The sequence below is a fragment of the Antennarius striatus genome, chromosome 7 (assembly GCF_040054535.1).
Source record: "Antennarius striatus isolate MH-2024 chromosome 7, ASM4005453v1, whole genome shotgun sequence".
NCBI lineage: Eukaryota > Metazoa > Chordata > Actinopteri > Lophiiformes > Antennariidae > Antennarius > Antennarius striatus.
In genome coordinates, this window is record NC_090782.1 from 17710874 (window position 1) to 17726920 (window position 16047).

The 16047-nt window shown below is 41.4% G+C and overlaps 1 protein-coding gene across 1 annotated transcript in view; it reads right to left on the minus strand.

Moving 5' to 3' along the window:
- Positions 1-15189, minus strand: part of unc13a (unc-13 homolog A (C. elegans)) — a 41023-nt gene extending 25834 nt beyond the window's left edge. Inside the window, exons 1-10 of the mRNA XM_068319329.1 lie at positions 15168-15189; positions 11193-11222; positions 10985-11084; positions 6056-6173; positions 4672-4795; positions 4430-4500; positions 4131-4185; positions 3468-3497; positions 2255-2450; positions 994-1113 (exon numbers count right to left, since the gene is read on the minus strand). Of these exons, the coding sequence (XP_068175430.1) occupies positions 994-1113; positions 2255-2450; positions 3468-3497; positions 4131-4185; positions 4430-4500; positions 4672-4795; positions 6056-6173; positions 10985-11084; positions 11193-11222; positions 15168-15189 (866 nt within the window). The remainder of the gene's footprint in view (positions 1-993; positions 1114-2254; positions 2451-3467; positions 3498-4130; positions 4186-4429; positions 4501-4671; positions 4796-6055; positions 6174-10984; positions 11085-11192; positions 11223-15167) is intronic.
- Positions 15190-16047: the final 858 nt, after the last annotated feature.

A 16047-nucleotide genomic window follows, 5' to 3' on the forward strand; every position in this document is an offset into this window, starting at 1 on the left:
CACACACACACACACACACACACAAACACACACACACGCACACACACGCACACACACACACACACACACACACACACACACACACACACACGCACGCACACGCACGCACACGCACGCACACGAACACACTTAGTTTCTGTTTCTATTGATTAAGTCATGTTGGTTCAATAATGCATGTAAGTGAATAGGAGAACTGCATTACGGCTCTGGGCTGTCACCCACACAGAACAGACAAGAACAGGTGAATGGACAAAAAAACTCTCCATCACGCCGCCGTTCTTTGTGAAACTGATCGTTTCAGAATCCCTGTCTCAGCAACATGATTTACTCAGACTAAAGGAAAAATACTTCCAGGAATGTGTGTGATCTAAAAGCATGTTTGTCATCTTCATTTGCAGAAAAAGAATTTAAAATACATGACTTAACTATGATGTAAGTATGCTGACCTCTCTGCTAAGGCCATGCTACTGGATTGAAGGCCTCCTGCTGTTTTATAAAGGGAAATTAAATGTGTATTATCACCAAGTCTGTCACATGTTCAGGATGGGACTGTAATAATAGGCTGTTCCAACAGATTCACACTCAGAGATTCACACAGGCTCTTCTACAAACAAACAAATCTCTGCCTCTGACTGTTATGAAACAACACACACACACACACACACACTCTTATCTTGTCAGTCACTCGCCCACATGATCACACACTGGGCAGAGGAGTTCAACAATGGTGAACATGAGTATGGTACATCATTGGTGATACTGATTTGCGACTCTTCATCAGGAACACAGTAAATATAGATGCAGGATCAGAGGATTTCTATAAAAAGCATAGAATATACATGTACAGAGGAAGGCCAGGAGCGCATGCATGCAAGCACAGCGAGCAAGGAGGACGGGACAAGTCCACCACTGACGTCACAGCGAGACGGAGTCACAGGCCTGAGCAGGAGGAGGAAGAGTAGGAGCAGTCGGGGAGGAGGTACAGAGACCCACCTATCGGACAGTGAATGCCTACTGTCTAGAGAATACTGACGACTGGTGCGCCGGCTCGACCCTGAGCCTGAGTCGATATCGCTGCGCCCGTTGGTGGCCGAGTCTAAACTATCATAGTGTCTGGTAAGAGGAGTGGGGGAGGGAAGTGGGGAGGAGGGGAGAGGTGGGAGAGGAGCATCAGTAGAGCTCAGTGCAAATCGTTCAAAAGAAAGCTCTAACCAAACTGAGCGTCTCTTCTGCCCAACTTAAAAACAACACTAAAGCAGGTGAGGCTAGCTGTAGGCAGGGCCTCTCTGTGTACACTCCCTTCTCCGTGGACACGATATAACTGACAAGGGACAAAATCCACTGTGTAAAAGTCCATCTGGAATTCATCTCATGTTAATATGAGGCATCAGCAGGCTGACTAATCCAAATCAAGTGTGTTTATTTTAGCTATTGTCCCTCCACTGCAGCACAGCATGTAAACCATATCTAAGGGAAAACATTTTTAACAATAATTATGCAAAAAAAAGTACTGGAATATAACAATTGTGCAGGATTGTGCACCAAAACCTCTCACTGTGGTGGCATGCTGATGTATTTTAACCAACTAAATCTAATCAAGCCGAAAGATCAACCATTATTTTCCAAATTTTCATTATCTACTTCCTTTAAAAACACGTCTAAAGGTGTATCATATGTATCATAGTAGTATCATATGCAATTCATCTGTGCTGTGATTGTGTTGTTTATTCACAACAGATCGCCATCCCATCATGGGTTTGTCTGATGTGCACGCTCTCAACGCGCACGCAAAGATATGCAGGCACACGCACACACACACGCACGCACGCACGCACACACACACACACACACACACACACACACACACACACATTCAAATACACAGAAACTGTAACACACGTCATACATGACCTGTATACAAGAACTGAGCCCGAAATGCTTGTATACATTGAGGCCAGGGTTTTTCTCTAGAGGAGGAGAGCACAGTGGGACAACATGTTACCAGGTACAGGACAGTGAAACAGAACAAGACTGCAGGGGCTGAGCTGTCTCTGGGCAGAATGCTGAAGTCAAACACAGCTATTCAGTTCTTGATACATTTTCAATACAAAACTTTTTCCTGTTGTTTTTGTCGTCTCATTAAAACAATCCTCTCTCCTCTCCCTGTTGTTTGTACCCTCTCAGATCCCATAGTAATCTTACAAAATGACAACCATCACATTCAACAGGTAGCTACATGGTGGCTGCTGGTTACCTCATGGCTCTGTGGTCGTAGTCCATCTCATGGATTTCGTCGCTGTAGGAGTGTCTGTAGTGCTGGCTCCTCATGGGATACTGGTGCATGGACGCATTGGGCTGGGAGGTGGTGTAGAAGGGTGGGGGGATGCTGTTACTGGTCTCGCTGCGGTAGTCGCTGTCCCTGTCATCCACTGCGCTGTCTGGATCCTCGTCTGCAGGAGACAGGACAGGATGAGGAGGAGAGAAGAGAAGAGGACACTGCATCAGTATCTGCATCTTAGATAATTTTGATAATGATCTGTGACCATGTGTGTCAGATCACATGAGGATAAGAGAATAAATCGATTTCACTTCCAACTAATTTGAAGTGTTTGAAGTCACATTTGATGTTGGAAACATTGGAACAAAAATTTATTGAATGAGGGAATAAAGTAAAGATTTTTCGAAACTCCATAGCCCTCAAAGTGAATTAAATATTTCCAGTTATGAGATGCACATCACTGGAATTTCAGTGATGATTTAATGTGCACCCAGGTGTCTTAAGTCAACAATACCATTTACACTTGAGTTGACCAGTTGATTTTGTTGGCTTAACTTTAACGTAACTGTGCAACTTAAATCAAACCAAAAAGACACTGGATACAAAAAAATAAAAATTGGGGTATATAGACTCAAAGTCTATTTTATGAAGGTCCTGTTTCTGACAAATTCACAGAACCCTTCTACAACTGCCAATATTTAGTCTCATGCTCATAGCACAGTATTTGCACTCTCATCACCATAGCCCTCTGAGGCAACAAATACTAGCCAATCACAACAAAGCCGGGCGGGGCTAAGCTGAACACTCTTGGGGAAGACAACACATGCATCATGTTTGGTTTTGTGGACAGAGATTGATGGTGAGGGAAGAAGGTGTGAATGACTGAATAGCTCCCATTTGTCTTCTTCTCCCTTACTTTAAATTATTTTTAAAAAATTGACAGGTTCATTGCGAGCTGCATACAATCACCAACAATAAACAAATGCAAAATTTCACATCATTTAATGTAAACAAAACCCATATAAATTTATGTCATCCATCAGGAGAATTCAGATACAAGCTGAAAGGAGTTAAGAAAGGATTTGTGGAGAACAGTGGTCACAAAGCCAAAGACGGAGATCATTACATTAAATAAATTATTTACAATAAATATAGAAGTACTCCAAGTCATTAGTGGAAAGAAACTTACTTTGCTGATCTCCCCACAGACTCCAATTACCTGCAAGAAGATAAAAGGTTGGGAAACCACAATTTAAATACAACACAAAGAAAAGAAAGGCAATGAAATGTGGAGATATTTGCATGGAAATATGTAAGTACTTTGAAATATAAGTATGTGTATGGAGGATTCATATGTGTGTGAATATAGAAAACCTCAGTTAATAGAGAAGCTTGGCTTTTGTGTCAAAGCTGCTGGCCTTGGTGCGGTTAAGTAACAGAAACCTCCTGTTTGCACACTAAAGCATCATGCAGCTCTTCTACCCACAATTTTACACCAAACACACTTGTCCACCTGCTCCCTGTGTCATCAGGACCAGACAGACAGCCAGTCAGGCAGGGTGAAGTGTGTCTGGCAAGTACATGTCGGTTCACATTCATCACACATCTAGCACATATAAGTCATACTCATGTTCTGACAGGCCTACATGCATGATTTGTCACACGCACATCCCTCTGTCCAAGCCTGCTTCATCTATTAGCCCCTTTCTACCTCCTGACTGGTCGTATTCTCAGAACGAGTTAGCATGATAGAGAACAGGCAGTGTGGCCATGAGAAAGAGGAGGCATGAAAAGGACACAGCAGGGGACAGAAGGGGAGGGGGTGAATGTCAAAGTGGCGCTCGAGACTCACAGCACTGCGTGGATGGTGCATGGAGCGGTCGCTCCTGTTCCTCTTGATAGGCATACTGAGAAGAAAAAATAACAATGAAAGACATTTTTGACAAAAAAAAAAAAAGAGAGAACATCCAGCACGTCTTCTGAGGAAAATTGCTCATCAAATTTTACTAGCAAGTCTGCAGTGAGAGGGTAGTCGGGAGTAAGGAATAATAAAGGAAACTCTTTGAAGCAAAGGCGCTGTGAAAATAGACACCAAAGAACAAATAACTAGTTATGAAAATACAGATGGTGCAGAGAGAGTGTAAGTCTTACATCTTGATCTCTCATGGCATTTAGTTGTTCAAGTTTCTTGGCCCAGTATCTGGCTTCTTCCTCTGGGATATCTGCAGCACATGACACAAACACTCAACATCCCATTCTTTCTGTTGTTCTATTTTACAGTTACTAAACACTGTAGAGATTTCTTTTCATGATATTTTCATTTTTTAATCTTTTTCTAACATAAATGAAACAACATGCTGCAAAAATTTGAAAAATTATTTGAAAAGGCAAACCTAGTGGCAGTTCAAAGCGGGTGTCGAGCAGAAGCCGGTGAAATGTTGGGTCTTTGGTTCCACAGATCTCATTCTCAGCCATGATCGCATTGGAATCCAGGGTCAGCCACTGGCCAGGACCTTCCTGGACAAGGAAGAACACGATGGGCAGAGAAATGAGAAATGAAACTGCACATACAGTACACTTCATGAATAAATAGAATGAGTAAATATGTCTATTAATTGCTTTCTTTCCTCTGAATTCTCTCTCATCTATTCAACAATTTAGAAAGTTTAATATGAAGTAATGAGTGAAATAAAAAGAGAAATCCAGTTTGATTATCAGCTTGTCACCAGCTTTGACTAAAGCACAAATCTCACGGTGGCAATAAAACTCCTAAGGGTCGCTGTGCTTGGTTAAAGCACATGAACTATTCTAAAAAGCCAAATAACATTTAAACCAATTTAAAGTAAAATTCAATTAGAACTCTCTGGAGGTGCTGGCAGACGTATTACACCATATTCTCATTATTTGACTGTTCCGAGAGATTAAGGCTAGCAGTTTCCTCCGGTCTGAACTGAACTAATCGTCTCCTGGCTCTAGCTTCACACTTCACTGATTTTCTCATTTAACTCATGTCAAAAAAAGCCAATAAATGCTTTTTCCCAAAACGGTCTGTTATTCCTTTGAATGAATAGGAGAGCATAATCATTCAGGTGAGAAAAAATTACATGCTGAAATAAACCTCAATGCATTCTAACAGAACACCATCACCACTGAGAACCATCAGCCTGCAGCCAAGAAAATACATGCACAGATCCCACCGATGAGAAATAGTCCATCAAACTGAAATGAGAACTCAGTTAATTAAATGGCTTGTTATTAAACTAATTATAATTCTTCATTGTGTGGATGGAAAATCCTAGAACCAAACACTAAAACATTAATTAATCTGAAACACTTTTCTAATCCATACAATGAAAACGTCCTTCACACCTCCTATACAATGATAAACGTGCTCAAATGTTTTACAGTCTCCATTTTTATTACATCTCTGTATTGCCTGTTATTTTGTTACATATTTGTTTTTACTTCTTTTTGCAAAATTCTAACATACAAATATGTATAAGGTATTAATCAGTGAAAAGCATAGTTAGAAAATAAACTGTCGTCAGTTCAAGAATGGTAAGTATAATAAATGTAACACTAAATACTACCGGTATGTGTTTTCATAGTCCGTATGTTGGCTGGGTTATTTTAAGAGTTCCATTCAGTTGTCGCTCGAACTGGAGTATTGATGAACATGAACACTTATTGCAGCAATAGAACCGACTGCTGAGACACATCTGAGTGAGAGAGAGGGAGAACGGGAGGGAGAGAAAGAGAGATTGAGGGAGAGACTACCTCATTCGATTGCCGTATGCTGCGCAGGGGGATCCATAAGGTGCCCACCATGGTGTCCCAGATCAGCCCTTTGTTCCACACCTCCACTGTCAGGCCCAGATCCAGGCGGTTTATTTCACTGCCCGGCAAGCAGAAGAAAGAGCAGATACAGGAAGAAAAATGAGCTTGTAAAAAAAAAAAAAAAAAACATCCCAAGGAGAGTAAAATAATACAGAAAGGGCTCAGTGAAGATAAGGTCGTATGCAGACACCTCACTGTGCGGTGATGGATATGCACTGTGATTCAATCTGCTGAGAGAAATGAGTCATTCAGCATGGAGATGGATGGACCAGGTGATTGTCAGCAAGGCTGCTGGCAAGATTAGAGTACAGATACAACAATAGAAGCAATTTATATTTCCGTATGACGAACATAAGTAAACTCAGTCCTATAGCACAATGTCTGGACCACCTAGCTGTAAAGTGATTAAAAATGTGATTATCAGATCAATAAGTATCCATCTTTGCCTGACATTGCCTGTTTTCAAGCCCACTGGCTGTTATTAGTGAACTTAGAAGCAATAACAGCCACGGCTTTGATATAAAAATGCATCTTATTGCTTCTGTGGGAGCCAGGGAGGAAATCTGGTAAATGGATTACACTGCAACAAGATCTAAAGACATGATGATGCAGAGGATGAGCTGCTTGTCTGTTTGGTTTGACTATATGGTTGTATGTCGAATTATTATAGAAACAAAAGGAGGTGATTTTATCTGGAGTGTTTGGTCGGGAGTCTCTCTGTTGAGTCAACTTTTGAGTGAGGCAGAACAGAATTAACTCCTTTTAGGAAGTCTAAATGCCACAGCTGATTGGGCTGCACTGTGTGCAGAACTGAGCCACAGAGATCAGGTCTCTATAGATGTCTATCATTTCAATACATTTACGTGTGAATATAGATTACGCTAGCAAAATTCTGTTCACAGTATATCCAGATGGAGCTTTGTTAAACAATATTTATTACCTCAAACGCAAAAGAAAACACATTAGAACTACGAAAAGCATTTAAGTTCAAATATAAATCAAACTTTTTTGCATGAAAGTCAATTTAATTAAAGTATATCAAGTATATTTTCAGACTTCAAAGTTACGATAACAGCCAGAGCGAGAAGAAAAGCGATCGCAGAGTTTAATGCTCTGCCTATTTAACATTGCAATTTTTAACAAGGGATCCAAATCAAAACAGCAGAACCGAGATAGGGCCTTCATTACCCACATTGCAACTTAACAACCAACTCTATCAGAGATTTGGATTTGTCATTCAAGTAGATGCTAATGCAAACTCAAGCCACAAGCTTCAAACGACAATAAGTAGGTTCAATCTGATGAGGTACGCTATTTCTCACTCTGTGCCCGTCAAACTGTTTTCATGCTTTTAAGATTTAACAAAAGCTGTTTATACTTACACAGACCTGTTACCTGCCTCAGTAGCTAATTTGCATACACCGAATAAAGGTAGGAAATGCTCTATTAACCTATTCATTAACCATGAAAGCACAACTACATCATTGCTTATCCAAGGGAAGGTGAAGAGAAAAAACTTGTTACATTAAATATAACAAAAAATGAGGCAAAAGGAAGATTAGTCCGTCTTCTTCTTCTTTTCCTTTCAGCTTTTCCCTTCAGGGGTCGCCACAGTGAATCAATTGCCTCCATCTAACCCTGTCTTCTGCATTCTCATCTCTCACACAAACTACCTTCATGTCCTCTTTCACTACATCCATAAACCTCCTCTTTGGTCTTCCTCTAGGCCTCCTGCCTGGCAGCTCAAAACTCAGCATCCTTCTACCAATATATTCACTATCTCTCCTCTGGACATGTCCAAACCATCTCAGTCTGGCCTCTCTGACTTTATCTCCAAAACCTCTAACATGTGCTGTCCCTCTGATGTACTCATTCCTGATCCTATCCTTCCTGGTCACTCCCAGAGAACCTCAGCATCTTCATCTCTACTACCTCCAGCTCTGTCTCCTGTCCTTTCCTCAGTGACACTGTCTCTAGACCAAACAACATCGCTGGTCTCACCACAGTTTTGTACACCTTTCCTTTCATTTTAGCTGAAACTCTTCTATCACACATCACACCTGACACTTTTCTCCACCCGTTCCATCCTGCCTGGAAACGCTTCTTCACCTCTTTTCCACACTCTCCATTGCTCTGGACTGTTGACCCTAAGTACTTCAAATCCTCCACCTTCTTGATCTCTTCTCCCTGTAACCTCACTCTTCCACTTGGGTTCCTCTCATTCACACACATGTACTCTGTCTTACTGCGGCTAACCTTCATTCCTCTCCTTTCCAGGACAAACCTCCACCTCTCTAGCTTCTCCTCCACCTGTTCCCTGCTCTCACTGCAGATCACAATGTCATCTGCAAACATCATAGTCCATGGAGATTCCTGTCTAACCTCGTCTGTCAGCCTGTCCATCACCATAGTGAACAAGAAGGGGCTCAGAGCTGATCCCTGATGCAGTCCCACCTCCACCTTGAACTCCTCTGTCACACCTACAGCACACCTCACCACTGTCTTACAGTCCTCATACATGTCCTGCACTGCTCTAACATACTTCTCTCCCACTCCAGACTTCCTCATACAATACCACAGTTCCTCTCTGGGCACCCTGTCATAAGCTTTCTCCAGATCTACAAAAACACAATGCAGCTCCGTTTGGCCTTTTCTGTACTTCTCTATCAATATCCTCAAAGCAAATACTGCATCTGTAGTACTCTTTTTTGGCATGGAACCATACTGCTGCTCACAAATGTTCACTTCTGCCCTTGGTCTAGCTTCCACTACTCTTTCCCATAACTTCATTGTATGGCTCATCAGCTTTATTCCTCTGTAGTTGCCACAACTCTGCACGTCTCCCTTGTTCTTAAAAATGGGCACCAGCACACTTCTACTCCATTCCTCAGGCATCTTCTCACTATCCAAGATCCTGTTGAACAACCCAGTCAGAAACTCTACTGCCACCTCTCCTAGGCACTTCCAAACCTCCACAGGTATATCATCAGGACGACTGCCTATCCTCTCTTCATCCTCTTCAATGCCCTCCTCACTTCATCCTGACTAATCTTTGCTACTTCCTGGTCCACAACAGTCACCTATTCTAGTCTTTGTTCTTTCTCATTTTCCACGTTCATCAACTCTTCAAAGTACTCTTTCCATCTTCCCATCACACTACTGGCACCTGTCAATAGACTTCCATCCCTATCCTTAATCACTCTAACCTGCTGTGCGTCCTTCCCATCTCTGTCTCTCTGTCTTGCCAACCGATATAGATCAGTCTCTCTCTCCTTACTGTCCAACCTAGCATACAAGTCATCATAAGCTTCTTGTTTGGCCTTTGCTACCTCTACTTTCACCTTACACTGCATCTCCCTGTACTCCTGTCTACTCTCCTCAGTCCTCTCAGTGTCCCACTTCTTCTTAGCTAACCTCTTTCTCTGTATACACTCCTGTACCTCCTCATTCCACCACCAAGTCTCCTTATCTACTTTCCTTCCAGATGACACACCAAGTATTCTCCTACCTGTCACCCTGATCACATTAGCTGTAGTTGTCCAGTCATCTGGAAGCACCTCCTGACCACCCAGAGCCATTCTTAACTCCTTCCTAAAAGTCATGCAACACTCTTCCTTTTTCAGCTTCCACCATTTCATCCTCTGCTCTGCCTTTGTCCTCTTCATCTTCCTCATCACCAGAGTCATCCTACACACCACCATCCTATGCTGTTTGGCTACACTCTCACCTACCACTACTTTGCAGTCACTGATCTCCTTCAGATTACACCGACTACACAAGATGTAGTCCACCTGTGTGCTCCTACCTCCACTCTTATAGGTCACCCTATGTTCCTGCCTCTTCTGGAAGAAAGTATTCACTATAGCAATTTCCATCCTTTTTGCAAAGTCAACTACCATCTGTCCTTCTGCGTTCCTCTCCTGGATACCAAACCTGCCCATCACCTCCTCATCACCTCTGTTTCCTGCAACAACATGTCCATTGAAGTCTGCACCAATGACAACTCTCTCTCTTCTAGGTAAGCTTTGCATCACTTCATCAAAGTCCAACCAGAATTTCTCCTTCTCCTCCAGCTCACATCCTACCTGTGGAGCATACCCACTAACAACATTGAACATCACACCTTCTATTTCTACCTTCAGACTCATCACTCTATCTGACACTCTTTTTATCTCCAGGACATTCCTAACAAACTCCTCCTTCAAGATAACTCCAACACCATTTCTCTTCCCATCTGCACCATGATAGAACAACTTGAACCCTGCTCCTAAGCTTCTAGCCTTGCTACCTTTCCAAATGGTCTCCTGGACACACAGAGTGTCTACTTTCTTCCTCTGAATCATGTCAACCAACTCTCTCCCTTTTCCTGTCATAGTTCCAACATTCAACGTCTACTCTCAGTCCTATACTCTTGGCGTTCCTCTTCTCTCTCTTCCTACGAACACACTTTCCTCCTCTCTTTCTTCGACCAACAGTAGTCCAATTTTCACCGGCACCCTGCAGGTCAACAGCACCGATGGCGGTCGTTGTTAACCCGGGCCTCGACCAATCCGGTATGGAAATCATAGGTTTGATTGGCATGTCTGATTTGGCAAAAGTTCTACACCGGATGCCCTTCCTGATGCAACCCTCTGTATTTATCTGGGCTTGGAACTGGCACAATAAGACACTGGCTTGTGTCCTCTTGCAGCTACATTGAAGATTAGTCTGTCTGCAAGAAGAAATTGCAAGTCAGAAAGTACATCAATGACCGTCTTTCAATAATGAAACCTTATACTGACAGATTTACAAAGATTGGTGCTAAAAGATGGAAGGACACAGAAAAAAGAAAGAGGTCGGAAGACTTAACAGAGAGCAAAAAACACTCACAACATGAAATCCTGCTCCCAGCATGGCTGACTACCACGCACAGCGATGGTTGTGCTCTTAACATTCTGCACCTTCAGGGTCACATATGTGTTGAATTTCTCTGTAAAACATGACATACAAATGAAATAAAATATTTTCATGAAATAACTTCAATCAATATAAGGTAAGAAACAAATGGATGATATACTGTATATGGGATATTGCTCACCTTGGGGTCCATCAAGCTTGGCTTTCTTCACTGCAAAAAAACATTTAGAGAAAATTCACATGTTATTAGTCAAACCATTGACAAAAAGAAATAACATGATTGTTTTCATGCTACAGATACATGTGACATTCAGTGAGTTCTCCTCAAATCCCATCTTGGGATTGCTTGTGGTAGACAGGAGTATGGCATTTCAGACAAGACAGGGCAACCTGGGAGTCTTCTGTCCTCTTTGAGCAGAATGCCGTGATATTAACTTGAAAGACTGCATCTGTTCAGAAGAAGATGCCTGGATCTGAGTCATGGGGCACAAGGGACAGTTTGGGCAGGTGAGAGTCAGTAAAGCCAAGTAGAAGAGCATTTCTGAATAATGTATGGTGGACCACAGGGTAACACTGTATTTCGTCTAACACAATTGATAAAGCTCTGATGAAGGGCCTCTGTCAGCTTATCCATACATGGACCTCTGAAGGTACCAGGCTGACTTTTAAAACCAATGACGTCAGAAGCTCATTTATTATTCATTCAATCCGGCACCCTGCTGATACCCAGCATCCCTGCTTTCAGCAGTGAGACATTCATGTTCAGAACTGTGACCTTTAACCCACACCTATTGCTTATTTACACTGGTGTTACTTTGCAGGAAGGAAATATAGGAAAATATAGGAAATATAATAAAATGCATCTAAGTAGACCTCAACAATATTCCCCCTTAGCATCTCTTCTTCCCGCAGGAGGACAAATTTCAAGACGCATGATTTACGTAGAGAACTAAATAAACTCTCCGTTATTCAAATGAACATAATTAGGGTAGCAAAACTGCTGCTGATAAACATGGTCTGAGTGATTTTCTTAGTATGTGGTAGCAGAGCAAGCATAATAATCATTGTGGACAAATTAGCATCTAAAAATAACATCACCCCAGCAAACCCTTGGGAAGTCGATTATCGTCAGGCTCTGAATTATAAAGCAGGTGCCTAAGAACGTGGTCTCAAGGAATGTGTTCCACTTCAAGCAAATTTAAAGTCATTTAAAGTGAATTTCTTTCCTATGCAGTCATTGAGTGTGTATTTGATTATTCTTTAAATACACAGTAAATGACAAATAGATCCTCACCCAATTCCCCTCCTTTTCATACACTGTCCTTTACACCATCGGTCCTTTCTCTCCCCCCCTCACTCAATCACCAGCTTCTACGATCTCCATGCCATGTGGCACAAATGCACGTGTGCTTCCTTTCTATCTCTTTCTCTCGTGCTCCATTAATCTCTCTGTGCAGCCGGATGTAGGCAGAGAGAGCTGCATCCCCAACACTAAAAATAACCACTTCAGTGTGACAGGGGTGGGATGGGGGTGCTGGGATGGGGATGTGTGTGTGAGTGTGGGGATAGGGTGGGGGTTCTTACAGCTCACAGGCATAAGACTTAACTGCAGTTAATGCACAAGGGTGGGAGTCAACAGAGTTGATTAAAAAAAAAAAAAAGTATTATATTGTCTGCAAACCCTCCACTGGAAACACTGAACACCTGTCATGGCAATTACAGAACCTCATTTTCTCTTTTTTTTTTGCTGGGGAAAATCGAACAAATATTTTCATTCATCCATGGCTGTAGAGGAACTGAAGGGGCTTTTCATTTCCTGAGGCTCCAATCAAAAGTTTACAATTCTTAGCAATTATTCTGACATGGGGAATAACAATATAAATCGGAACTCAGAGAATACAGCCCCAAAGAAAAAAAAAATCCCCAAAACAACACAGAAATGACTCAGGTGTGCACCAACTGTTATGAAAAAGGATGACGAGCATGAACCTCATTTACTACCTGATAGAACACAGACAAACTGCTGTAGTATAGCTTTGGAAATCTATCAATAATGTAGATTAAAACATGACTTCTGTTTGCTTGCACTAATGACTGAATACAAAACAAGTGAGAGGTACGTATTAGAAACAAAAAATCTCCAAAATATCAGTGAATATACAACATGTGCTACATGAATTGCAGGACTAAATATTATACTGGCATAAGAATAATATGTGTAGCCTTGTACTCACTCACCACAGTATATGAATGCCTTGTGATATTTCAATTAAAACAAATCTTTGCTCTTATTTCCAAACTCAGCAGGTTTGACATAAGCTATATAAACAAAATAATATCCTGAATCAGAAAAGGATCTTTTGTTACTGAAGACATATGAAAATAATCAAATAATAATATTAAAGTAATTAAATAAATGTTTGGGTGGTGCCCTGGTGACAGAAGGTGATGCTAATGAACATGTCTCTCCTGGCTCACTATGTTATTAAGTTAGACAGTGTGAATTGGCATCTCGCTGCAGGAAGTGACAGTAAGAGGATGTTGTCCACATCTGAACATGCTTATACAGCACCTGTGACACAAGGTACCACCGACAAGCCTGAATCTCTAACCTGACATCTGTGCCAACCTGTCTGAAGGTGTTTGGGGAAACACTTTTCCATCTTTCCTTCAATGATAACTGCCAAACAATATTCAGGAACGTAGCCAAAACTGATCAAAGTGCGTCAGAGTGCAGGATATACGTTTGTCCCTGTTATTTTTGTGGATGGATTTTATTTCCTCAATCATCAGAGTTTGAAATTTGTGGGATTTCTTGTCATCCACTCTCACAGATCTCTGATTAATATTAATTACGAGCTTTGGTTGTAGTTCAGTCAAAAAAATATTTCCTCATCGCTGAAGTTTTAATGACAATGCCACTGGCTATACATAAATACTTTCTGAATATTATTGTCTTTTTCTGCAGCTGTAATGATGTGACTACTGCTGTGAATTAGCAACGTAATTTTGCAACTTTACATCTTGTTTGAAAGCTATCCTGGAAATAAACCCTAATAGCTTGCAATCTAGTGTTATTACCACCACCAACAATGCAATTTTGGAAACAACAACAACTACAACAAATGCCCTTTACGAGTTTGGATGATGAGAATGTGGAAAAAGTAATTCCATTTCTGCATTCAATGAAAAAAAAAAAGTCTCATGGTATAAAATCTCACAATGATGATTTTTTATACTTTTCCATAAATAAGCAAGATTGGAAAACTTTAAAAAACAACAACAACAACCCTGCAGCTATTAACCAACCAAATAAACCTAGCTACAAATGGTAGGGCTGAGCTGGGAAATGATTATAACCCATTATCTATTTGTCCAGTCAACATAAAACATGACTGTGTGTATGCCAAAATATCTCAGCACAACCCATAGGGGCTACAGACATAAAAACCAGCACCTCAAAACCAAGTGAACAGAAATTCACCACTTAATGTGTGCATGGAGTTAGAAGCTCCTTATTATAGACAGGTGAGATTATGCAGGTTTCATACTTGGGAATCTTAAATTATTCAAAGACAGAACAAGAGATGTGATTTAACAGTACAGTACTTCACTCAGTCACGTGGTTTACAGACCGGCAGCCTACAGCAAACGCCTTTTCCCCTTGCAGACATGAAATATCTGCACTGGAGATGATATGCAACCCACACGCTGTCTGTTTTTGGGATGAAACCCCTGATCCAGAGGAACAAACCGACGGAGGATCACCCAGAATGTCTGACAGAAACAACCTGCTCCAGATACTGTGATGAGATTTCGTCAGTTGAAAGCAAGGACTGAAATCTTAAGATAAAAAAAAGGTACAAATGGATCAAACGTGCATTAAATCGGTTAAAAGTGATGCAAAGTGATTATAAATAAAACTACATTTTAATAGAACGGCATATTTTAAAATTCCTATGCGATATGGCTGCTGAAAAAAAAATTGGTGGACGGATGGTCTTCTTACACCTAAATCCCCCCAAAAATGTGAAGATCAGACTAAACATTCATCTGTAAATGAACGGGTAACAGTTGTTCAAAGGCGCTCACACGACAGCAGGTGGGGGCGATGTGCAGCAAGTCGTGCCAACATATTGCTTGATTTTCATCTTACCTCCAACACACAGTAGGGACATTTCTTATTTGCGCCTTGATTCCAGGGTCCAGGTTCTTCACCAGCTGATCTGTCTAATGTGTGCAAAATTACAACCTGGGAATGAAGATGGGTGGAGATGGAGAAGCCTCCCGTCGCCAGCAGAGATCGGGCCTGGTGGGAGCTCGTTTCGGTGGAAAATAAAGTCTTCTCACTTCCAGGGTGAACTCCAACGTTGCAATTCTCTTTCGCCTTTTTTTTTTTTTTTTAAATGGCCTGTCAATGTAGATTTCAGGCTCGCCGCCCTTCTCTCAGCTCTCCGCTGCACAGCACACAACCATCTTGTTCAGCCTCAGCACCACCGCGACTGTGGGTAGTTTCTGGCAGTGACGTCAGAGGGTCAGCGTGTCGGGGAGGTGGGGATGCTGGAACATCTGATTATTAGCCTCCCTTTATATTTAAAGGAGATTTCTCTGAAATATATTGGGATATCAACAAATAACATCAAATCACAGAGGTTTTTTTGGGGGGAATGCTGTGACGTCATTGAGCCCAACTTCAGAGGAAACACTAGAACCCCAGAGGAGCTCTGTACACCCATATAGAAATGCATATTCAAAATATATATTCAGTAAAGGAGTGAGAAGATAATTCCCTCAAGAGGAACAATAAAGGTGTGAAGTCTCTTATTGAGTCTCTTCAGAAGAAATGTTCTGCAGAATTTTATTTAGTGAGATATGTGCCTTTTGTGTTAATGTCAGAAGATAATGATCACGACTGAATAATGGATTTAAATGACTCATGATAAGAAGCAGGTCAACCATTAAAAGATTAAATGATCTAAGTTTACAGAATGCAATAGAAAAAGATAATCAGCCAGTTAAAATGTTCAGCCATGGTA